This window comes from Physeter macrocephalus, chromosome 14 (genome assembly GCF_002837175.3).
Source record: "Physeter macrocephalus isolate SW-GA chromosome 14, ASM283717v5, whole genome shotgun sequence".
NCBI lineage: Eukaryota > Metazoa > Chordata > Mammalia > Artiodactyla > Physeteridae > Physeter > Physeter macrocephalus.
Genome location: NC_041227.1, coordinates 100979245 through 101004208, shown reverse-complemented (window position 1 = coordinate 101004208; position 24964 = coordinate 100979245). Strand labels below are relative to the sequence as shown.

General features: G+C 40.0%; 1 protein-coding gene across 1 annotated transcript in view; it reads right to left on the bottom strand.

Moving 5' to 3' along the window:
• Nucleotides 1-2851: 2851 nt before the first annotated feature.
• The window catches only part of USP32 (ubiquitin specific peptidase 32), a 207523-nt gene continuing 185410 nt past the window's right edge, over nt 2852-24964 (bottom strand). Inside the window, exons 27-34 of the mRNA XM_024127662.3 lie at nt 20618-20802; nt 16497-16583; nt 14918-15038; nt 10458-10649; nt 8498-8786; nt 6375-6799; nt 5821-5913; nt 2852-5205 (exon numbers count right to left, since the gene is read on the bottom strand). Of these exons, the coding sequence (XP_023983430.1) occupies nt 5032-5205; nt 5821-5913; nt 6375-6799; nt 8498-8786; nt 10458-10649; nt 14918-15038; nt 16497-16583; nt 20618-20802 (1566 nt within the window). The 3' untranslated portion in view covers nt 2852-5031. The remainder of the gene's footprint in view (nt 5206-5820; nt 5914-6374; nt 6800-8497; nt 8787-10457; nt 10650-14917; nt 15039-16496; nt 16584-20617; nt 20803-24964) is intronic.

Genomic DNA, 24964 nt, shown 5'->3' with positions numbered 1-24964 from the left:
CCTGGTCTTGCTCACTTCCCTTTCCCATACGGTTTTCCCTAAGTACTCTGCCAACAGCTACTGTCTAACGTCCTCAGTCAGCACTTCATCAGAGACAATTATACCTACCAATCCTCCTTACGTGTGTGCATACGCATATCAGCTTTCCCTAATTAGACTGGAAGTAATGATTCATTCCCTGGAGCAGTGGTTTCCATAAATGACCAAGCTGCAGGACGGTGCCAAATGGCTACAAAAGAATCTCCCCTGAGGAACTTATTGAAATGCAGATTCTGGGGCTTCTGGCGCGGTGGTTAAGAATCCACCTGCCAACGCAGGGAACATGGGTTCGAGCCCTGGTCCAGGAAGATCCCACATGCCGCGGAGCAACTAAACCCGTGCGCCACAACTACTGAGCCTGTGCTCTAGAGCCCGCAAGCCACAACTACTGAGCCTGCGAGCCACAACTACCGAAGCCCACGCACCTAGAGCCCGCGCTCTGCAACAAGAGAAGCCACCGCAATGAGAAGCCTGCGCTCCGCAATCAAGAGTAGCCCCTGCTCGCCCCAACTAGAGAAAGCCCGCGCACAGTAAAGAGGACCCAACACAGCCAACAATAAATAAAATAAATACATTTATATTAAAAAATGCAGATTCTTGGACTGCTTGGGAGAAGATGATCTCATAAATCTGGGTGTCAATAGGCACAGAGCACAGATGTAATATGACAATGTGGGTGGGACTCTGGAATCAGCACATTTAACAAGCTCCCAGTTGATTTTGATGATGCTCATGAATGGCCACGTTGGGAACAGCTGCCCCCAGAGAATCTAGCACAGAGCTCTGTACCTAGAATGTGCTCATATGTCGTTAGCTGTATGTTTCTTGACTGGTAATGAACTTGAGCATAACATTACTGTTATGTTATACCTGTGTTCTGCTTCTCTAAGTGGGGAAAGAATACTATTATTTGAGTACCCAATAGGTGTCAGGGCCTGTGCCTATTTACATTCATTATCTATTCCTTATAATAATCCTTTGAAGTAAAGTGGTATTCTCATTGGGCATGAGAAATCTGAGGGCCTGAAGAACTTGTTTTAGTGCACAGTTGCTGTAATATAGCAAGACCTAGAATCTCTCCAAGTCCATGACCCTTCTACTTACCAGAGGGCATAAAAGCAGTGGCTAGTATCTGGCTTGCAAGTATGTTTTACCTGGACAGTACAATGTTTAAAAATTAAAAAACAAACCTGCCAACATGTCTAAATTGGATATTTTGTATAAATATCTGGATTTCTGGCTTCTCTTTAGGGGGGAAAAAAAAAAAGGTTTGGTCTAACACTGGGGCCCACATTCCTGCATGGCAACAAATGGAGCCTTTAGAAGGATGTGTGCCCTGCCTACAACGCACCACTATTCCCCATTCACATCCACAGCTGGACCAGCTTCTCTTACGCTCTGTTCCCAACCTGGTCCCTATAGGTCTCTGAGTTTGCAACTCCTGCACTCTTATTTACTACCTTGCTTTCCACTGGTAGGAAGTTTGGCAAACCTAAAGGCAGCCTCTTTTTATTGCTCTATCATGTATGGGTCTCTGATCATAGACGTAGGTGTGTTTCTGACCTTCTGATTTCAATACTAAGAAACCTGGTGGTACATCATCAAGGAAAGCTGGGATCTCTGTTCCCTAAGCTGTACATTCTGGCTCTAGCCTAGTAAAATTCTATAGCCAACCTTTAAAATAGTTGGAGAAAATGTGGCAATTCATCTACTTGCTCCAATTTAATGGTATCTACAACCAAGAAAAGAACCCATAAGTGAGCAATGCCACCAAGTGGAAGGGAGATTCCATGTTGAACTGCCTTAGCCAGAGAGGCTGATGACCACTGTCAATTTACAGGGCCATTCAGGAACCAGAAATAAAATGCCTGCCCATCTCTATATGTTGTCCCTTTTCACGATTGTCTTTTTTTTTCGTTAAAATATTATTTATTTTGTATATTATTTACCTTCCATGTGCCAGGAACAATGTTTGAGATACAAAGATGAAGATATTCAAAGTTGTCTTTTAAAAAGCCAGAGACACAGACTGCACTTTGGAAGCTGTGCTTCATTTTTGATGACTTTTCTGATCCTTTTTGTTTGTTCGTTTCCTTGAACAAGCTACTATTGCTGCTGATTCAACATGTTTCATTCTATACATTTTTAATGTGTATTCCTGTTTTTTGGAGAATGTGAGCAGAGAACTATCAAATTCTTTTAGTGTCAGTCAGTACGGCAAGGGAATACAAAAACCTCCTTGTATAGGACTGATCTCATGGGGGTAGGATTTCACATTCACTGAGCACTTCCCAAGAAACTGTGTCAGGCATTTATATACTTCATTTACTTAATATAAGCCCCAGAGGTAGGTATTCTGATTTTAAAGGTAAATAGATAGAACTGAACGTGAAGGACCCGTAACTCTAAATCTTCGACTCTTCTCAACACTGTCAACTGCCTCCCTGCAGATCTCCCAGAACGACAACCAGGGATATCCCTGGTTTCTCAGAGCCCCCTAGAAATCCAGGATCATCTCAAGGCATTATACAAATAAGAAGTCGGCCTCTTCACCTTATCTCTTAATCCGCAGGAAAACTATTGCGAAACCTCCTTTATCAATTCTCAGTTCCAAACCAGCAAGCCACCCTTCTCCCCAACCCCTTCAATGCCTTCGAAGCAATTTCCTAACAGGGATGTGAACCAAATTTAAATCAATTTATCCGGTCACTGCAGGTATCTTGTTCTACCTTCAACACAGCTTGCATTCCCTCAGAGACAGAACCTCCAACTCTGTAAGTCAGGTAGGTATTATTCAAGTTAGGAGAATTAAAACAGGGTCACAGAGAGGAAGGCTAAAGGATTTGACTTTTTTGCATTTACTTGTACAGAGGAAAAACAGCACATAGATGCATCCACAGTATTTAATTTGTTTGGATAATAGTTACAGATAAACAGTTACACTCCATGTACAATTACCAATACTTTTTTATACAGTTCATATTTCAGTACATCAACACTATTTTATTTACACTCTATTTATGTACATTAACATCTTTCTAAAGTCAGTGCATTGTCAACAAGTTTTATACAGTAATTTACAAAGTGAATGTAGTTAGTTAATTTAATAAATTTTCTGCTAATCATGAATTAAAAAAATTAATTACAACCAATATAACCAACACAGATCGAACAACATTAGTAGATTGTGCTACCTGCTTAAATAAAACATCTGTAAGGAAATTTTTTAAAATCTTCCACTTTTTCGTGGGACTTGTCCAGTTAGGAATGGACAGATTTTATACACTGAAAATCATGAAACTATAAAGTCTGCATTTTGTCTGACTTTATCACATTACACCATTTAGGCCACTCCTTCCTACCTGCAATTATAGTCTTCTTCTGAATAGGGTTTCAACTTAGATAGCCATTTATGACAACCTTTCCAAATGCTCTGAGAAGAAGTGGACAGCAACCGACCTCAGATATCAGAACACAAATGCTTAATTACATTGGTACCTACTATCTATGAGGAAGGAAGGGTAATGGAATATGACAATTAATGAGAATCAGCTTCCAGGGTCCAGATGAATAAAAAAAGACTGAAAAAAAAGTGAAATATTTACTTTGAATACATATTTAAAAACAACACAGGAAAAAAATTGTTGCCTGAAATAAATAACATTTATATACTTTTGTTCCAGTCTTGAATTATTGAAGGAAAAAATGAAGTGAGCAAAGAAACATAACTTTTGATGACCACTACTGTGAACTGTAAAAAAATAAAAAGGACAAACACCAAAATAAAAAAAGTATATGGACATGCAAACAAAAGTTTACTTCCTAAAACCACCAATTTCATTAAAAATACTTATACACTATCAATGTTTGGGATGTGTTTTGTTGTTAAATTTAATATGATGGGGGAAAATACCCCAATTAAGTTAATTTATAGCCCTTATAGCCATCAAATATGAACAAGTTCTGAAAAGTTCATTTGCACGTATTCTTTCTTTAAAGTGCAAAACAAAGAAACAAAGAACAAACAACCACTAATTGTAAAATACCATCTACCTTTGTTGCCACTTTCCCTCTCAGAAGCTCTTTGTGCAACAGTGCATGTAAAGATGGTGCAAATTTTGGCAACTCCCCTCCCACACTCAGCAGTGGTGGTAAACATTTTTGAGGGCTCTTGAAGTATCCTCAAAGTAGGCCGCCTCTATCTGGAGGGCTATTTTATTTTAGCTGGATCTCCCAGGATGCTTTATTTTTTTTTTTTTTTTTTTTTTTTCCTGCAGGGTCTCCCAACCAAGGCCCTGGGTAGAAGGCACGCAACTCTTAAGAGAGTCTCCCTTTCAGACTTACCACTTATATATGCCTCTGCTACCACCAGTGATTGGTTGTGTCTCAAACACAAACACAACAACAAAAACAAAAAGCAATAAAGACATAGAAAGAGTGCGAAAATGGTTTAAAAAGTAAATAAAAAAATCTGTGTCCATGCTGTAAGAATCCTTCGCACGCCTTTGTGATCTTGCTTTCTCCATCGTGTCAGTCACTACAGTGGAATAAAACTTCAGAAAAAAGGAGGTAGCATGTCATGTCGTCCCCAGACAACACTACAATTTTTTGTTTTACTTTGACTCCAAGGAAATTCTTAGTATTTTGTTATGATTATTGGTAAACTATACTTGCTACATGTTTGTTCATATCTGGACAAGCACAACTTAGTTCTTATTTGGTCCCAGGTGCCAAACCCTTTTGTTTACAGGCTAATGGTGGGCTCTGCCTGAAAGTTCTTTACCAGGGAGCTCGTGTGAGACACTTCCAAACAAAATTATACTACTGTTATGTTAACTGCTATTTTAATTAGGATTTTAATTTTGTGCTTCAGGGTCACAGGATAAAATAACTACACATTTAGCTTGCCTTTCAGCGACGCTTTTGCCCAATGTCAGCTACAGGGAGTCATCTCCCTCATCACCAGCCTGTCTAGCAGCCAGAGTGGTAGCTTTACTGTAACACACAGTACTTTTTGTAATCAGACTCAAAGTCTTCGTCCATGCTGCTTGTGTCTGCCATCTTTTTGCCGTCAATCTTTGGCAGAAATTGTGCATAGTCTATCCCCTGCTGCTCATAGAAAAGAATGTAGGCAGAGTCGGTGTCAATTTCATCAGGGTGAAGTTCCTGAAGGAGCAAGAAAGGCTTTAACTAAAAAGCCATCACTATGCTGGCTCTTAATCCTCACCAGGGAAGGGAGGACCAACCCTCTTTAATTACTAAACCTGATTGCTTCCAATCAGCTTAATATTTTGGCTGCCTCATACCTGTCCCTAAAATAAGACCCATTATTTTCAATGTTTGATTTTTTTGTTGAAAATATTCATACCACAGACAAGTCAAAAGAATGACAAAAAATGAAACAAAACAACCCATCAAATTCTACTAGCTCAAAAGATAAGAAATTTTTCTTATAACCAATACCTTCTTCCTCTTCATTGTTTTCATTCTCTGCTCTGCATAACCCCCCCAGCCCAACCAGGGATCAAACCCGGGCCCTCGCAGTGAAGGCATCGAGTCCCCAACCACTGGAGTGCCAGGGAATTCCCCGCATATCACTTTTATTCCTTTATACTGAAGGCATCTAATATTGATTCTCCCTTAGAGGAATTTTTTTTTTCTTTTTTCCTGATTCTAATAGCAATAACTATTTCCTATTCAGGAGAAAGTCCATTATTTCAACAAATGTCCTCCAGTTCTGTTGACATTTGTTTCTTTTTTTCAAAGATTGGGGATATTTACCTTACAGCTGCTGTCATTGTAACAGTACCACCTGCTGTTTGGGTTTTTGGCATAAGTGACGTAATGGCCCCCGCCCAGAATTCCTGAATGGCACTATAAGAGAGAAGAAAGTGGAGGTATGTTAGTAGTTGACAGGGCACAGTACTAAGATCCAATCAGGAAAACACTTTTGGGAAAAAAAAGTGTTTTCCTTCTTCCAAAAACAAATCAAAGAGGAAAACTGAAAATTTTAAAACTCTGAATCTTACCATTTTATTGTTGTAATTATTTTTGGAAAGCAAAAATTCCTTAGAAACACACAATCGTGAATGACTTGAACCTGTGACTCCGGTTATAATGATTACACGACTGTTCCCTTTATTACACTGTGAGCATCTTGGATTCTACCCAAAAGGCCAAGATATCTACTGCTAACTTTGTCTATCACCAAGCTCAATGCCCAGCAAATAAGCAGGCCCTGAAAAAATGGTGAATGAATGAACGAATGAATGAAGATGAGCAAACAAACCACTGAAAGTGCAGATCATTCTGAATACATACAACAAACCACTTACCGAAATTGCATATAGATTATAAATAGGCTTAACATGAATATCTTCTCTTTGGTCATCGGTGCTGTCTTCTTCACTGTGGTTTTCAAACTGACCATTGCTGTAGCCATTGCCACATGCCTCATGCTCATAAAGGAAGCCATTGGCCAAAGCTACTTCATGGTCTTGCGGGGTGACCAGCTCAGGCTGGCTGCCCCCCAGCATGTGCCCTCGGCTCAAGGCATCAGCCAGCTCACAAACTTGCCCAGCCCCGTTCTCTTTGCTGGCATCCAAGTTCTCCTTGCTACATGACAGTTTATTTTTGCTGCCGATCTGGGGTAGCCGGAGCCTCCCTTTGCTCCTCCCTGTAGTCCGAGGGCTGCTGTTAGGGCTGCTGTTTTTGCTGGAGGGACAGCTGGTTCCACTTTTTCTTGAAGAAGAAGGTGAACCTGTGAAAGGGAAGAAAAGATAAATCCAAATGCCACAAGTTAAACCAGCCACCAAATGCTAACTATGAAGTCAACTTCACAAGTGTACACATAAAGGTAAAGACAGGGGTGTCCTGACTGGCTACTCTTTATTCCTATTATGTGGACAGGAAGTTACATTCTTGTCTTCCTCAACGCCAACCCCCTCAAGGCAGCAATGTCCTGAAAATGTGAAGTACAACTAAGTACAGACTTAGAAAATAGCAGAAAGATGATTTAGGACAGATTCAGTTCAAAACAATATTAGACTAAGGAGTTTTACAAATACATATTCTTCTTCTTTGTAAAATTAGATTAAAAAATACGATCACCAATTATTAACACTTACTATTGCTAGGCATGATATTGGGAACTCTATTATCTCTACCTCTCACAACAATCCTGTAAAGTAGCAGGCCATAAACAGCTCCCCACCCCCTTATATACCCTTAAAAATTGTTGAGGACCTCTAGAACTTTTGTTTACGTAAGTTCTATCTATCAATATTTATCATACTAGAAATTAAAACTGAGGAATTTGAAAAACACAATACACAAGCATATATTTTTCTTTCTTTTTTAAATTAATTAATTAATTTTTGGCTGCGTCGGGTCTTTGTTGCTGCACGCAGGCTTTCTCTAGTTGCGGTAAGCGGGGGCTACTCTTCTTTGCAGTGTGCTGGCTTCTTACTGCGGTGGCTTCTCTTGTTGCGGAGCACAGGCTCTAGGCACGCGGGCTTCAGTGCTTGTGGCATGCGAGCTCAGTAATTGTGGCTCTCGGGCTTAGTTGTTCCTTGGCATGTGGGATCTTCCCAGACCAGGGCTCGAACCCGTGTCCCCTGCACTGGCAGACGGATTCCTAACCACTGCACCACCAGGGAAGTCCCACACAAGCATATATTTCAGTGACAATATCACACATATTGTTGGCTCTGACTCTGCTTGTGAGAGAATGAGAGTGGAAAGGCACATACTTAGTATTTTTTCCTTTTTCTTTTTTTTTTGCCTTGCTGCGTGGCTTGTGGGATCTTAGTTTCCTGACCAGGGATTGAACCTTGGGCCACAGCAGAGAAGGTGCTGAGTCCTAACAACTGGACCGCCAGGGAACCCCCACATACTTAGTATTTTTAGGAAAACAGTTCTGATCCCCCAGAAGGGGTCTCAGGGGCTCTCTAGGGGTTCCCAGACTATATTTTGAGAACCTCTGCTGTAAGGGAACAAGGATGACAACTATCATTCACGATCGCCAAATGTCAGGCGCTATGTAAAGTTCTTTACTCTTTTTCTTTTTTTAAATGTTTTGTTTGTTTTTTGGGTTTTTTTTTGGCTACGCAGTACGGCATGTGGGATCTTAGTTCCCTGACCAGGGACTGAAGCCGTGCCCCCTGCACTGGAAGTTCTAAGCCTTAACAACTGGACCCAGGGAAGTCCTAAAGTGCTTTACTCTTGATGTATCAATTTCTCACTCTGTGAACTTAGTATTATCTTCATTTTATGAATGAGAAAATAGATTTAGCGAGGCTGTACTTCTTGCTAAAAGTCACATTTCAGACAGGTTCCTTGTACAACCAAGCTGCTGCTCCAGAGTGGAAAACAGGGAAACACGCAGCCTAGAGGGATCCCTGGAGAGCCCCTTGCAGAGTGATGTCTGGGCTCCGTGAAGTCCCCCAGGCCTCCTCACCTTTAGGGCTACTGATGACGTTCGCGCTGAGTGAGGATGGGCTCTTGCTCAGGAGCATGTTGTCTTCCCCAGCTGAGTTCTGAGCATCCACTTTCTTCACCTCTCCTGCCAGAACCCTGGGCTCAGAGAGGTCGTCCCCCTGGGGTGTGAGTGGTTTACGCTGACAGAGAGCTGGGTCTCTCGGCACCAAAAAAGCACTAGGGTCAAAACTCTCACGAGGAAATTTAACAATTTTCTGTGATTTTATCCATCGCCCATTTACAAATTGAAATCGCTTAAGATGAATAATCTGGAGAAGAACAGAAAACAGTTGCTTTAAAGAGTTCTGAAGATACAAAATACACATTAAAAAACCCCAAGTCTAATACACGTAAATGTTCCAAAAATATAACATAACTTTTTTTCCCCCAAAAGAATATATTTTATTATGTAACATAGTTAACAGTCAGGCCACTGCCCTTTAGCTATATGACTAACATGGTAATCCTCCTAATTTCCTTCAATATCCTAGGAGCCTATACTTGCATGTTCTCTGGGCTTGTGACACACGCCGACCTTTACCTCTCTCCAATATCATAGAAGATCCATTCATAAACACACTCATGAGGATAGAATACTATATACTGAATGTTTTGAAGAAAAATGGAGGCGTTTTTTACAGATGAAACTTACCCAATCTCCAATAGGAGGCCTCTTCCTTCTTACCACATCCCTTGGTTGCTATCACGGAGTTTCACCGTCCTGAAGAGCATAAGAATCTCCCTTCTCTTTTTTGGCTTCTCTTTTTCTTTTCAAAAGCAGTGAATTCCTCTAGCCTTACACAGTGTTATTATGCTCTCTACTGTGGGCACAGATATTTGGGTGGCTCCCTCTACCCTAAATGCTTAATAATTTACTGTTTATATAAAGAGAACCCCTTTCTAAGGGGCATGCTGGTGTGTGGATTTAACAGAAGCCCACCAAGCTCTCAACATAACATCTACTCCTCATTATTCTTTAAAGACCTCAAAAACATAGTTTTACAAATGCCAATACTTCATGATATGTTTTATGTGATGGTTATATGAGTATATATAATTGTCAAACTCATCAAACTAGACATTTAAAATCTATGAATTTAATTCCATGTTAACTATACCTCAATAAAAAAATAAAAACTTTCTCCTTCCCACCCACCTGTTCCCAAGCCTGTCCCTGGGCTCTGCTTCCCATCCCTGGAGCTAGCTAATCAGCATTAGTAATTTCTTGTGCATCCCTCCCTGGGAAGTTGTTCTGGTCTACATTCACAGTCTCACAGAGTAGTAGGAAGAAGATATGAATCAAAAAATACACACAAGGTCCGGTTAAAATACACCAGTGCCTTACATTTGATATGATTTCCTCCCTTAAGGAAAAAACTTTCTTAAATGAATAAGAAGAATTGACCCCTCAAACTTTCTTGACAAGCAACAGGAGAGTCTCCTAATCCATGAATGGAGAAGGCAGAAGTACATCAAATCAGAAAGAATATGAAAGCCCCAGTGCACTTGTGCCTATACATTTAATTCAGCAGCGTGTTGTGGCCACGTGATGAAGCACAGCGGGCTCGGAGGTTCGGCCTCTGTTCTCTTCTGCAGTCCATAAAGCACAAGCCTAAAGCTTCCTCTCTCCCTACAGCCAGGAGTGCTTGCACCTTTTCCTGAAGTTTACATTCACCAGGTTGTACCACTCGTGGCACTTCTCATATAGTGCACTTAATGCAGTTACTGGTCTATATGACTTCTCTCCCCTTCTAGGCTGTATGCTCTTTAGGAGACAAAACTAGCAAATATTTGTAGTACAATTCATCTCTGTGTGCAACAGCAAATGTGTTTTAAACGCTGCTGCAGGAAGGGTCTTATTCTCAAAAACTCTTATTTGTTCCCCACTTCTTTCCTTCAAGCTAGACTCTTGCTCTCTCAGAGGGGGGACTGTAACATACCAGAATAGGGGGGAGCCTCCAGAGGTCTAGCTTCTTGGTTGCCAAGCAGTGGGTCTTACACTTGGAGCAGTAGTACATCTCATTCTCCCCTAGCTCCTCCTCACTGGTGAAAGCACGCAGACAGCTGTCCAGGTTGATGGGCTCAGCCTGTGCTCGCCGACTCTGCTCCACACTCTCGTGCTCATCTACAACCTGCAGGTGGAGGGAACAGGAGGGATGGGAGAAGGGGTGGGAGGGAGGGAGTTTAAAATGGTCACCTGCTATGCATCATCCTCTAGGTGACTCAACCTCATTTACTTTACATGAGGAAAAAAATACAACCCAAACTAGAGTCTGAGCAAATAGGGCATTTGTACATTTATTCACAAATATCACATCAAAAACATCCTTGATCAAATTTCTATTTATATGACCATAGCTTTTTTGGGAAAAATTTCTGCATGCTTCCAAATGACAAAAACAAAAACAAACAAGGAATTGCCTGTTTATTTTACAATTTGAAATCCTAAAACAGCTTACATGTGGACTGGCTCTCAAGCCAGGGTGTTGAGATTAGGCCATTTATTTTTTAACAGGGACACAGAACATTATTAGTACGCTGCAGGCTTTACAGAAGCTAGGAGAAATATCACTGAAACACAGATGCCAGATCTGGATTAAATAAGAAAGGATACAGAAAAGCTCACCTTAAGAGGACAACCCCCAGGGCATTAGAACTCAAAGGCTACAACTCATTTGCATATTGATGCCACGTAACACAGAGTTATCAAAATACCATGTGTATTATTATCTGTCTCCTGCCCCTTGGTGCCTTTCTATCTGAGATGGCAATAAAAGGAACAGCAGGCTCAAAAAAGCCCGATTTTGCTGACAAGACCCCTAATACCTGCCCAAACCTCTGTGGTCCTGTTAACCAGCATACTTTGAAGCAAGGAGGAGGTAAATATGAGGAAGGAGAGAGCAAAGGGGGGTAGATGTGCAAGGATGTATGTTGGAGGTGGCGTGGGAATCAGGAGGAAGGAGACAAGGAGGGGCCTAGAATGCAACAGAAAGGAAGGATTTTTCCCTCTCTAATTCTTGGCTGCCACTTAATAAGCAATCAAGAACCACGGCAGGTGAGGCATACATAGCATGACTATGAATGACCGTTGTGACTCCACAGGAATCACATCGCAGGGTGGAGCCGGGATGACAAGTACAACAATGAATGCCTCTCTTTTTGACAAAGGTCACATACACGTCCCTCACCCCACTTATTACTCCTCCCTTCCGGAGGTGAATTGGTTCTCTCTGCCTGAGGCAATTTCCCTCAAGTTTTCCTTCATGAGCTCACAGTTTAGAACAGGTTTTCAGGTGTGACTTTTTCCCTACGTGAGAAGATGGCTGAGTCACAGGCTGTCAAATGTTTTTATAAACTATCAAGGTTGGGGTTGATTATGCAATGAAGAGTTTTAGCATTGCATCGCCCTCCATTTCTAAAGAGCTTATTTAAAAAGGGGAACTAAGAGGAAATCTCTTTTTCTTAGGAAGGGAAATCTGGCTTGACCTTGACTTCTTTTCTGATACTAACTCTCATCATTTTTAGGGCTGGTCATCCAAGGGAAAAACTAACATGCTTCAAAAGGAAACATGCTATATCATGGTGGTTAGAATCAGAGGAGAAAAAGAGGTGTATTAAATATAGCACTGTCTCTTTTCTCACAGCCAGTTAAACATTATCTGTATTATTATCTCTACCAGGGATGCTTTATGGCCAACCACAAATTATAGTAAGTAAGTAAAGAATGTTGATTTTTATTGACTATATTTTCTATAGAACACACAGGCTACAGAGCTGGATGGAGACAGGGAGGAAGGAGATGGATGAAAAACATATCTGTGGACAAAAATAATTTTTATTTATTAATAAAATTTCCCTAAATGACAAAGATTCCCTTTACCTCTTGGGATCCATTCCCAGATCCTCTACAATTATTCAAATAGTCTAAATTATTATTGGCACCCTCTTCCTTTTTTTTTTTTTAATCTAAGTTGCTTGAAAGCTCATCCTTAGCCCAAAACATAAAGGAATGAAATAATAAGCTTTCATACATTATAAGACTATTAGAAAAAGAGGTAGATCTGAGAAGTTATCTAGTTTAATTTTTTATTAAGGAATATGAGGTCCAAACAGGGGAAAAATAAAAAGAATAAGCACAATTGCCTATATTTTTCCCTCCTTACCAAATAAAACATTCATGTAGAAATTCTGGAAAGCAGTGAAAAATGTAAAAAGGCAGGAAACCTTTTATATTCTTAATATAAAGGCAAACTGTCAAAATATTGGCAGATTTTCTTCTGCCCTTTTTTTTATATGAAGAGATTTTTCAGTGTATGCAATTTTATATCTTTTTTTTTCAATTTTATATCTTGCTTTATAAAAAACTTTACAAGACATCATAAGCATCTCTCTATATATGTTGGGAAAAACTCCTGGTAGTAATCATTTTCAATGACTGCATAATATTTTATCCAATTTCTATACCACATGCCTCTAATGTGGGACAAATACAAGTTGCTTCTAATTTTTTACTATTTTAACAAATGCTATGATGAAATCTGTCAGCAAATCACAGAGTATTTCCCTAGGATAAATTCTTAAAAGGGGAATTACTGGAATAAAAACCATAAAACATACAGGCAACAATCTCAGTTTTGAATCTCCTTTGTCTACGTGACTCTTCAAGCACAGGCAGAAACCACATGTAGGAAGCAATTAGTCATGTGGCCCCCATTCCCCAGCAAGGAAGGATATCTCAGCAGCTTGGTTTCCATGGTATCCTAAGAGCACCACTGAAAATGGAAGTGGGATGAGATTTAACAGGTCACGTAGGTCCCTCTTCCTATAAAGCAGGATGTCCTCCAGAGGTTTTCAGATTGCACACTGGGTTTGTTAAAAAGGGAAAGAGATTTACAGCCAAATAATTTTTCATCTTTGACAGGAGTATCTTGTCACAATAATGTCCTGTTGGACTTTGTGCTGATGAAGATTTAAGAATCTTTCTTTCTGTTGTAAAGCAGAAACTAACACACCATTGTAAAGCAATTATACTCCAATAAAGATGTTAAAAAAAAAAAGAATTTTTCTTTCAATTGCTAAAATTTTCCCTCTTCAAAGTAACCATGGTTGAGGTTATTGAATTACCTTGCTACAGTGAGCATAATCTGCCAAAACATCTACTTCTCTTCAGCTTCCTTTAGCCCAATGATCTTTCATTTGGCCAAGTACCCACAAATAGTACTCATCCTTGGCTAGTGAGAGCCTTAGGGTGTGTGGGGGCATGTTTAGGGATCCAAATAGGGAATTTGGTCTGGAACTGGGAGTTCCCCCACTCCTCAATAGCACAAAAAGACAGAAAAGTCCATAGAGAACAGACTTGTGGTTGCCAAGTGGGTGGGGGAGGGTTGGATTGGGAGTTTGGGATTAGCAGATGAGAACTATTATACGTGCATTATATACGCGAATGGATAAACAACAAGATCCTATTATATAGCACAGGGAACTATAATCAGTACTCTGTAATAAACCATAATGGAAAAGCATATGAAAAAGAATATATATGTATGTATAACAGAATCACTTTGCTGTACACCAGAAACACAACATTGTAAGTCAACTATACTTAGTATTCTTTTGGGAGTTACATTTTCAAAATTTAAAAACTGCTCCAGCCAGAGTGGCAGTAGAGGAATGCTAAGTGTGAAGAACAGGCATGGAGATGTGCTCTTAGGTGCCCAGTCTTTTTTTTTTTTTTTTTTTTTTTTGCTGTATGCGGGCCTCTCACTGCTGTGGCCTCTCCCGTTGCGGAGCACAGGCTCCGGACGCACAGGCTCAGCGGCCATGGCTCACGGGCCCAGCTGCTCCGCGGCATGTGGGATCTTCCCGGACCGGGGCATGAACCCGTGTCCCCTGCATCGGCAGGCGGACTCTCAACCACTGCGCCACCAGGGAAGCCCAAGGTGCCCAGTCTTGAAACATTCAGTTCTTTCTCTAATTTTCTGATCACTATGCCCATTAAAGGTAGCAGCTATAGCCCTGGAATGCACCTGAGCTAAGTAATAGTGGTTACCAAATGCTGCAGCTTCAATAATAATTAATAAACAGGCAGAGAGACTGGCATGCTTGATATGTCATGGCCAGAGAATATAACTTCTTAATTACGCCCAAAGTTTTGTTTCAAGATTTACTTATTATTAATATTTTTGAAATTCAATGCTCCAATACAATTAACTCTACAAGTGGGAAAACTGAAACATCCACATAATCATGTTAATATATTTAAGTGCCACAGAGAATGCCAATGAATGTTTTTCTAGCTGTTTTTAAAGTGTCTGAAAATAGAAATGGCATGATACAGTTAAGCTGGGAAAAATTTTACATAGGAAAACCTCCATCTTACGATGGCTTTGAGTGTACTTACCCTTTCCTGTGATGTTTGATAGCGGAGGTGAAGGGCTGTGGGGTCCCAATCCACAGCAATATAGGCATTTCCAATGAAAGCTCTGTCTTCCCCACAATCAATTTTACAGCCCCTGCAAAATCTAAAGGGGGAAAAAAGATCTACTGAGGAAAGAGTAATTATGAAGGAATCCAAATTTTCTTTATCAGAAATATTCTCCCCGGGAATTCCCTGGAGGTCCAGTGGTTAGGACTTGTCGCTTTCACTGCCACAGCCTGGGTAGGGGAACTAAGATCCTGCAAGCTGTGGGGCGTGGCCAAACAACACAAAACCCCCCCCCAAACCCCCAAAACTCTCCCTTTCTACTTCTTTTATTTTTTAAAAAATAAATTTGTTTATTTATTTATTTCTTTATGGCTGTGTTGGGTCTTTGTTGCTGCCTGCGGGCTTTCTCTAATTGCGTTGAGTGGGGGCGCTACTCTTCACTGCAATGCACGGGCTTCTTATTGCAGTGGCGTCTCTTGTTGTGGAGCATGGGTTCTAGGCGCACGGGCTTAAGTAGTTGTGGCACGTGGGCTCAGAGTAGCTGTGGCTCGCGGGCTCTAGAGCGCACAGACTCAGTAGCTGTGGCACACAGGCTTAGTGGTTGTGCGGCATGTGGGATCTTCCTGGACCAGGGCTCGAACTCATGTCCCCTGCATTGGCAGGCGGACTCCTAACCACTGCACCACCAGGGAAGTCCCCCTTTCTACCTCTCTACTTTCCTTCTTGGGCGTCCCAATTTGTCATGGGCTTCTAACTTCAGACTAATAAATGCATGACTATGTACTAGTAATTATTATTATTTCAGGGAATCCTGCTTATCACTTCTCAAATCTTTGGTTTTTCAAGGTACTTGATAACCATTTGTAAATCCACATGAATATGCGGACTTTATGGCAAATAAATGATATGGGAATTGGCTATCTGAGACCATACACCCTCAAGAAATTCTAAATTTAGTTATTAAATGCTTGGAGGTAGGACAATTTATCTGGCATAACCATACCTATTTCCTTGTTTGTAAAATGGCACATTAAATAAATATATATAAAAATTTATGGGGGGGAAGGGAACCATGACAAAGGCCATGGTTCCAAGGCCTATACAGACTCAGTTTGCTAAAGCTATTACAGTTCTCTGAAGGCTGACTTCAGTACTCAGGCATTTTCCAAGCTGGGACAGTAATGGCCAATGAATCTCCATAACTCTTCTAAAAACCAAAAATAGACTTCCAGCAAGGTCTAGTAAATAGCCTATGTCTTATTGGGCTCAGAATTGCTAAACTGATTTATATCTAAGGAGCAGAAGGTATAGAATGTTAAATGTTAGTCATAAACTATGAATTTGATGAGGATTGTAGAGTTTACAAAACCAGCTAAATCTCAAGAGCAAAACTTAGCTATAGACCTCACAGGGAAGAGATGAATGAAGAATTCCTAAGTTTATTTCAAGCTTCTCATTATTCATTATTACTTCTAAAAACTGGAAACCTTATGAAAAAGGTATAATATCTGAAGCTGCAATTCTAAAATTTTTCTTTTGCAGAAGGTCACTTTACCTATACCATGGGCACCAAGCACAGGAGTTCCCATCTTTCTGCACAACTCGTAGAGTGAATGGATACTGATAACCCATACTGTCATCACTGAAACAGAACATAAACCAAAGAGTATAAGAAACATTTCTTAGTTGAGGTCTCTTTCATCTTCTCTTGAACTAACCCTAGAAAGGGGCATCTGTCAGAGCAGTATGTTCACATTGACAGCTGAATGCTGGTTATCCTAACCCACTAACTGCAGCCCTGTACAACCACACTCAGGGCTCCCTGCTTATAGAGGGGGAGACACAGCAGACTGCCAGATGTCTCTGAGAGAGTCCATGTGGTCCACGCAAATTTCATAAAATAAGCTAATCATGAAATCAAATGCTAATTATCCTTCAGCCCTAATTCTATCAAGAGATTTAATTCACATTAAACCAGACCTCTTCCATGGCAAGAACACTGACACACCACAGAAAGCTGAAAGGTCATAATGGTATTAGAGGAGTTGACTAACTATATATTTAGAAGCTTCTTTTTTTTTTTTGCGGTATGCGGGCCTCTCACTGTTGTGGCCTCTCCCGTTGCGGAGCTCAGGCTCCGGACGCACAGGCTCAGCGGCCATGGCTCACGGGCCTAGCTGCTCTGCGGCATGTGGGATCTTCCCGGACCGGGGCACAAACCTGTATCCCCTGCATCGGCAGGCAGACTCTCAACCACTGCGCCACCAGGGAAGCCCTAGAAGCTTCTTTAATCAGAATCCCTGATGTGGTACATGGTAGATACCCCCTTTCCTTGCCTTAACTATCTAAAGCTATAAGCTACGTAACATTTTTAGGGTAATGTCTTAACTGCAAGATAGCCTTGTGAGTTCTCCAACTTTAAAAAAATTTATTCATCCTTGCCCCAATAAGAAGCAATGCAAGGACTATAACATAAGAGCAATATACTTTATGGATCATTTGGCAATTTGTAGTGGCTACTGCTTGGCTGCTGAAGGTAATAAAAGCATGATAAGGACTCACTGTAAGGGCAACAGTGAGTATCATGCCTGTCACAGCAGTTCCCAGCTTTCTGCATAACTTGTTGATTGAATGACTATTGATAGCCCATGCTGCCCAGTATCATGTCAATGAAAACCAGGTCAATGGTAAGTGAGGAATCCAAAGAAAGATAAAGGGACAAAACAACCAGGTAGCACTCTGGCAGACAACTGTGCAGCACCTCTCTTCTAAAAAGTTTCTTTACTTTTTTGCTCTAACGGAAACCTGGCTTTCCTGAGGACTCCGCTTCCAGTTCACCTCTTAAGTGCTAGCTTTCTTCTCATATACCTCAGAACCGGAAGGTGATATGGGTCTCCTCCTTACTCCTCTTTACCACTTCTGGTAAAATTCTGGTTTCTATGTAGCATCTGCTACTGAATTATACCACCTGCTTGCTATTCCTCCTTCGTAGGGACATTTCTTTATTCGCTAAAGATTTTAGAACGCAGTTCACTGTTTTTCCCTCTGTCAATTCCATCATTACTCTTGGTGACTTCAATGTAACTTATCTAACAACTCCTCAGCCTTCTCTCTTCCAACAATAATCTCCATTCTATATTGATCTACCCTCTCCAATGGTCATATTCTAGATCTTTTCAATCGATAGTGGCTATTACATGGCTGCTGAAGGTAATGAAGCCATGATAAGGACTTTACCATGTCCAAAAATCTCAATTCCAAACATCCTTCTTTGCAACAAACATCTCCAACAAACATCTCCTTCTTGGATCACTTATTCAAGTATCACTACTCTAACAATTCTTTGACCCAACATAAACCTCCAATCACTGCCCTCAAATCCTCACTTTCCTCCTTATCCACTGTCCCTCAAACTAACCATCTTTTTCATGGATCCTCAATTCCAGGAATTTGTCCATTTAATCTAAATTTTCAAATTTATTGACATAAACACTCAGAAAAGTAGAGAACTGTACAATGAACAGCACCCAACTACAATTAATCATCAACTCTTGGCCGCTCTTATTTCATCTATACCCTTACCTAGCCCCACTAGATTCTTTTATTCCATTTTTTTAAAATGTGGTACAGTATACATAAAATTTACCATTTAATCATTTTAAGTGTACAACTCAGAGGCATTAGGTACATTCACAATGTTGTGCAATTATCACTACCACCCAGCTCCAGAACCTTTTTATCTTCTCAAACAGAAACTCTACCCATTAAGCAATAATAAATTCCCCTCCCCCCAGACCTTGTTAACATCTAATCTACTTTCTGTCTATAAACTTGCCTATTCGAGATACACCTCATAAAAGTGGAATCATACAAATATTTGTCCTTTTGCATCTAGCTTATTTCACTGAGTGTAATGTCTTCAAGGCTCATCCATGTTGTAGTATGTATCAGAACTCCATTCCTTTTTATGGCTGAATAATACTCCACTGTATGTATATACCACATTTTGTTTATCCACTCATCTGTTGATGGACTTCTGGGTTGTTTCCGCCTCTTGGCTACTGTGACCCACTAGATACTTTTGAAGAAAATCAGAGGCATTTTATCATTTTCATCCATAAATATTTCACTGTGTTATCTCTAAAAGATAAGCTCTTATTATTCTTTTAATGTCTGTAGGACCATCTTCTCTTTAACCTACTCTAACCTCTGTGTCTTCATCTGTACCACTCCACTAAAACAGCTTTTGCAAGGTCACCAAACGCTGCTATTTTATCAAATCCAGTGGTCAATTCCCAGTCCTTCTCTCAATCTGATCAGTCCTCCCTTAAACACTATCTTCACTTAACTTCTGGGACACTACTCACTCCTGGTTTTCTTCTTACTTCACTGGCTGTTCCTTCTGAATCTCCTTTGTTGTCTCTCCCTCCATTATTCAGCCTCTAAATGCTGGAATGCATCAGGAATTAGATCTTAGGCATCTTCTCTCTTACTATCTAAATAATATCAACTGGTCTCAGGGCTTTAAATACCAACTATTTGTTGATGACACCTATATTTATACCTCCTGGAAAGACCTAAAGTCTATTTCCCACTTGAAAATATAACACAGATCTTGAATTTAGCTTGATTCCTGTCATCACTTGCCAAAACCTACTCCTTCTCTAGTCTTCCTCATTTCATTAAACGGTACCAGCATTCACAAACAATTGTTCAGGCTGAAAATCTAGCTTGGATTCCTCCTCCCCTCATACTCCATATCTGATTCATTAGCAAGCCCTGGGAAAAGTCCTCATCTAGAAGCCTTTTAATTCAATTAGATTTTCACTTCAAACTTAATCTTGCCCTACTGTCATTTTTACTAAACACCACATTCATCAATTAAATCCCTTATCTATTATTTGTACTTTTCCTTTAAAATTTATTTACCTTAAGCCTTATCCTAATTATCAAAAGACCCTCATACCGTAACAAATAACCTATCAGCAAAAATAATTTCTTTACTCAGTTAACACAGAAGCAGAACTCCCACTTGCACCATGATAACAAGAAAATGATCTTCAATTCAAATGAGATATAAAAGGCAACACAATCCCAAAGATTATTAGAAGTAAATACATTTACTAATCCAATAGAACAGTGGTAAGAGGAATGGAAAAAGAAAAAAAGATGCTTATTTTCTTTACCAAGACTTATGAAATTACTCCATGTTAAAATGACATGGTAGGGAGATAATCCAACTGAATCATTGTTATGGCATGAGACTTTTTCAGAGTTCATGTATAGATATGCACGTATAGATACTGCTCCCATTCGGAATTTCAGAGGGTTGAGATGATGCAAATTTCCTGGTGAATTCATCCTCTCTACTTTTGTAGTAACAGAAGCCAAGGATATTACCTGAAGCATATACAATACTAGCTGAAAAGATTTAGGTAAGAGATCAGAGAATACAACGATTATTAGACACTGGAATGTCTAGGTGATGAAAGGAAGGTGTACAGTCTCTCCTACTCAAAAGACCAAACCAAATGGTTGAACTGTATGTTCTCTGGATGGTTCTTCAAGGAGTGATTAACCTGACATGGAATGGGTCCTATAAATCACACAGAATTCAGATAAATTCTTCTTCTACATTTGGAAACCGAAGATCTAGGAAGATGCCCTGAAACTCACCAATCTTGAGCATGATTACTAGCTTCCTGAGGTGGGAGTGGGCTGGCTAATCGAGATACTTGAATCCAAACTGCATCATACAGGTCTTTCTTCCGGGTATGCACAGTACATGGAACAATCAGAGGCATTCCAAAAAGGCTGGGGCGATTCTTCTGAGATGACAGGAAATACAGTTCTGTCCTCATCTGTATGTACAAACAAGAGAAGAAAGAGTGGAGAAGATAGGCCTCTGATTCCTCCCTTTCATGCTTCTAAGACTGCCAAAAACAGGCATCACTACCATTTTCAACTTAGTAGCTATCACACTTCTCTTTATTTATAGGGCCATCTTTTATTAATATGAAGAGAATGGTTATTCAAAGTGGAATCAGTGAAAGGTTGAGGTATTGCCAATTTCAGAGTTGCTCTCTATCTACCAAACTTGGGTTTTCAGCATTTAATATTTTCAAACTGCATAGTTTTTCTCTGTTAAACATTTCTCACACACACTGAATCATATGTAAAAAAATTAAAAATCATATTCTTAATTACACGATAGAATAAAAGTAAGGTAAACTTTTAAAATGTTTTCTTCTTTGAGTATGTTAAAGGAGATTTTTATCATTTTTTTTTTTTTTTTTTTTTTTTTTGAGGTACGCGGGCCTCTCACTGCTGTGGCCTCTCCTGCTGTGGAGCACATGCTCCGGACGCGCAGGCTCAGCGGCCATGGCTCACGGGCCCGGCCGCTCTGTAGCATGTGGGATCTTCCCGGACCAGGGCACGAACCCATGTCCCCTGCATCGGCAGGCGGACTCTCAACCACTGCGCCACCAGGGAAGCCCATTTTTATCATTTCTTAACATGGAGATACTGCACAGAATTAGCTTGGAAATGATGGCTTCAAACAAAAGTTCAGTATAATAGAAAGGTTGCTGGGAGTTGCAGGATTACTCAAAAAAGCTGATGAGCGCTTGGACATTTAATTCTTTAAGTTTGGTCTTCATATAGTAGAGAAGCTAATCCAACAACTTATAAACCCATTAGTTTCTAAGTGAAAAGACTCTCTTATTTCAGATCCTCAAGTATTTTATTTTGCCGTTATTCACTTAAGATTAGCTAAATACATGATTTTAAGACCCCATTTCATGTATTGGTAGTTATATTATTATAAGGCCCACAGAAATGTGGACAGAGTTCAGAACTATTTTTTAAAAATCAAAAAACTTAGATGAGTTTTTCTCTCCTAAAACTTCTACTTTTCTTCCACTCCAACTCCCGGTAGATGACTTATTTTACTAAATAAATGAGGTCATTTAAGCAACTATTTCTTTACTCTTCTCAGTGTATTTCTCTTTTTATTTTTTTAAAAGTTAATTAATTTATTTTTGGCTGCGTTGGGTCTTCGTTGCTGCGCACGGGCTTTCTCTAGTTGCAGCGAGCGGGGACTACTCTTCATTGCGGTGCGCAGGCTTCTCATTGTGGTGGCCTCTCTTGTTGAGAAGCATGGGCTCTAGGTGCGTGGGCTTCAGTAGCTGTGGCACGTGGGCTCAGTAGTTGTGGTGCATGGGCTTAATTGCTCTGCGGCATGTGGGGTCTTCCTGGACCAGGGCTCGAACCCGTGTCCCCTGCCTTGTCAGGCGGATTCTTAACCACTGTGTTACCAGGGAAGTCCCTGTACTTCTCTTCTAAACCCACACAATTTTCATCCTCTTGAAGGTAACTTCTCCCAGGGCCCTGTGGCCCATACCTGCTCAGTTCCTCATGGGATAATGCTCCCAGCTTTACGGCACTAGGAATTTTCCTTTTGTCCTCTCCTAACAACTTGGACCAGGGCTCGAACCCGTGTCCTCTGCCTTGTCAGGCGGATTCTTAACCACTGTGTTACCAGGGAAGTCCCTGTACTTCTCTTCTAAACCCACACAATTTTCATCCTCTTGAAGGTAACTTCTCCCAGGGCCCTGTGGCCCATACCTGCTCAGTTCCTCATGGGATAATGCTCCCAGCTTTACGGCACTAGGAATTTTCCTTTTGTCCTCTCCTAACAACTTTTTCTCTAATCTGAAAAAACTCACTAACTGTGCTAAGTTCTTGCCCTATTTCTTTACTTGGTTACACAGCCCAACTTCTCAGTTTTCATTCTTTTTGATGTCTTTGGCCTATGTAACCACATCTTTCTTTCTTAATTTTTTTTTGAAACTGACTTCCCTTTAGTTGTTGTGTTAACACAACACTATCTCTCCCTTTAGTCTCTGAATATTCTTGCCTATGTTGCCTTGCCTTATTCCCCTTCTTTTTCTATCTTGTAGAAGGGAGTAGAAGAAAAATACTTTCAAAGTAAGTCAACCATGAGATCAAAGGGTCTGAAAGAAGAAGGTGGCAATGAAAATGACGAAAAATGGTAAATTCGAGTAGTATTTTGAAAGAAGAAATTAAAAGGCATAATGATATACTGAATATAGGGTTTTAGAAGAAAAGGGGGAAAAAAATCTAAGAACACTTCTAGCCTTTAGCCTTTAGCATGGAAGAACAGTGTTGCCTTTCACATGAATAATGGGAAAAGGGAGTTGACTTGGAACAGATGGTAAAATCAATTTTAGGCATTCCCCAAAGAAGCTGCTAGATCATGAAGGAAACTGGAAACAGGGAACTGGTTAAAAGGTGAAAATTTAGAGCTGACAATATGGCTTTATGGTCCAACACTTACAAAAACCTATATATAATGCTTTAGCACTTACAAGCACTTTATGTAACATATACATGATAACTGAAGAGAGCTGTTTTCTAAGAAAGGTTAAAAATACATCAGTGTTCTTAAAATATAATCTGATAATGCTCCGTTAAAAAAGACATGGGAAAATGAATGAATCACCCCAATTATTTTAGCTGATGGGACCTGTTGGAGCTGTGCTTAAACAAAATTCCAAGACACACATATATCCCTTAATTCTCTAGGATGTCCACTCATACAATCCTGTTTAGAATATGTTCCATAGAACATCGTTCACATGGTCAGAAAATCACTTTAACTCGGGAGTTACTGATTCAAAGGAGGGAAAAAATACATTTCAAAGAATTATCACAAAGCAAATAGTTGTGTAATCACCAGTCAGGTCAAGAAACAATTCAGCCAGCACTCCAAAGCCTTCCTCTTGCTTCCTCCCAATCACAAATTCTTCCTTCTTCCTAACAGTAACAGTTTTTCTCAATTTTATGGTAATCAATTCTTTGCTTTTATCATTTTACACCCTACTCATAAACAGTAAATTTCATTTTCCCTGTCTTTAAAGTTGTTATTTATAAATAGAATCATATTATTGGTATTTCTTTTGCGTCTGGCTTCTTTCCCACATTATATTTATGAGATTCATTTATGTTGGGTATAACTAAAAATTCATTCATTTTCATTGCTGTATAATATTCTATTATATGACCATGTCTCAACTTCCTTATCCTTTCTACTACTAATGGACATTTAGTGGTTTTATTTTGTGTTTTCATAAAAACACAAAATGGAATAGTGGAATTACTTATCTTTAATTAGAAAACTATTTTTACAAGTAGCTGTATTAATGTACACTCTCATCAGCAGTGTATGAGAGTTCCTGTTGCTCAATTATCCTTACCAACACTGTCAACCTGTTTAATAATGATAGCTATTCTGGTGGGTGTGCAGTGATATTGTAATGTGGGTTTTTAAAAAAAATTATTTATTTTTGGCTGCCTTGGGTCTTCGTTGCTGCACGTGGTCTTCTCTAGTTGCGGAGAGCGCAGGCTACTCTTCATTGTGGTGCACGGGCTTCTCATTGCAGTGGCTTCTCTTGCTGTGGAGCAAGAGATCTAGGCCGTGGGCTTCAGTAGTTGTGGCACACGGGCTCAGTAGTTGTGGCGCATGGGTTCTAGAGCTCAGGCTCAGTAGTTGTGGCGCATGGGCTTAGTTGCTCCACGGCATGTGGGATCTTCCCGGACCAGGGCTCAAACCTGTGTCCCCTGCATTGGCAGGCGGATTCTCAACCACTGAGCCACCAGGGAAGTCTTCGTAATGTGATTCTAATTTGCATTTCCCTAATTAGCAGTGTGGCTGATCACTTTTTCATATGATTATTGGCTATTTGGATATCCTTTCTGTGATGTGCCTATTTAAGTATTAGCCATTTTTTTTATTGAATTGTTTTTTCTTAGTGACTTATAGGAGTCCTTTATATTTTCTGGATTGAGCCTTTTTGTTGGTTATATGAGTTACAAACATCTTCTACTCCTAGGCTTGCCTTTTACTTTCTTAGTGATGTCTTTTGATGAAACCGAAGTTCATAATTTTAATGATGTACAATTTATCAATCTTTTATGGTTAGAGCTTTCTGTGTCCTATTC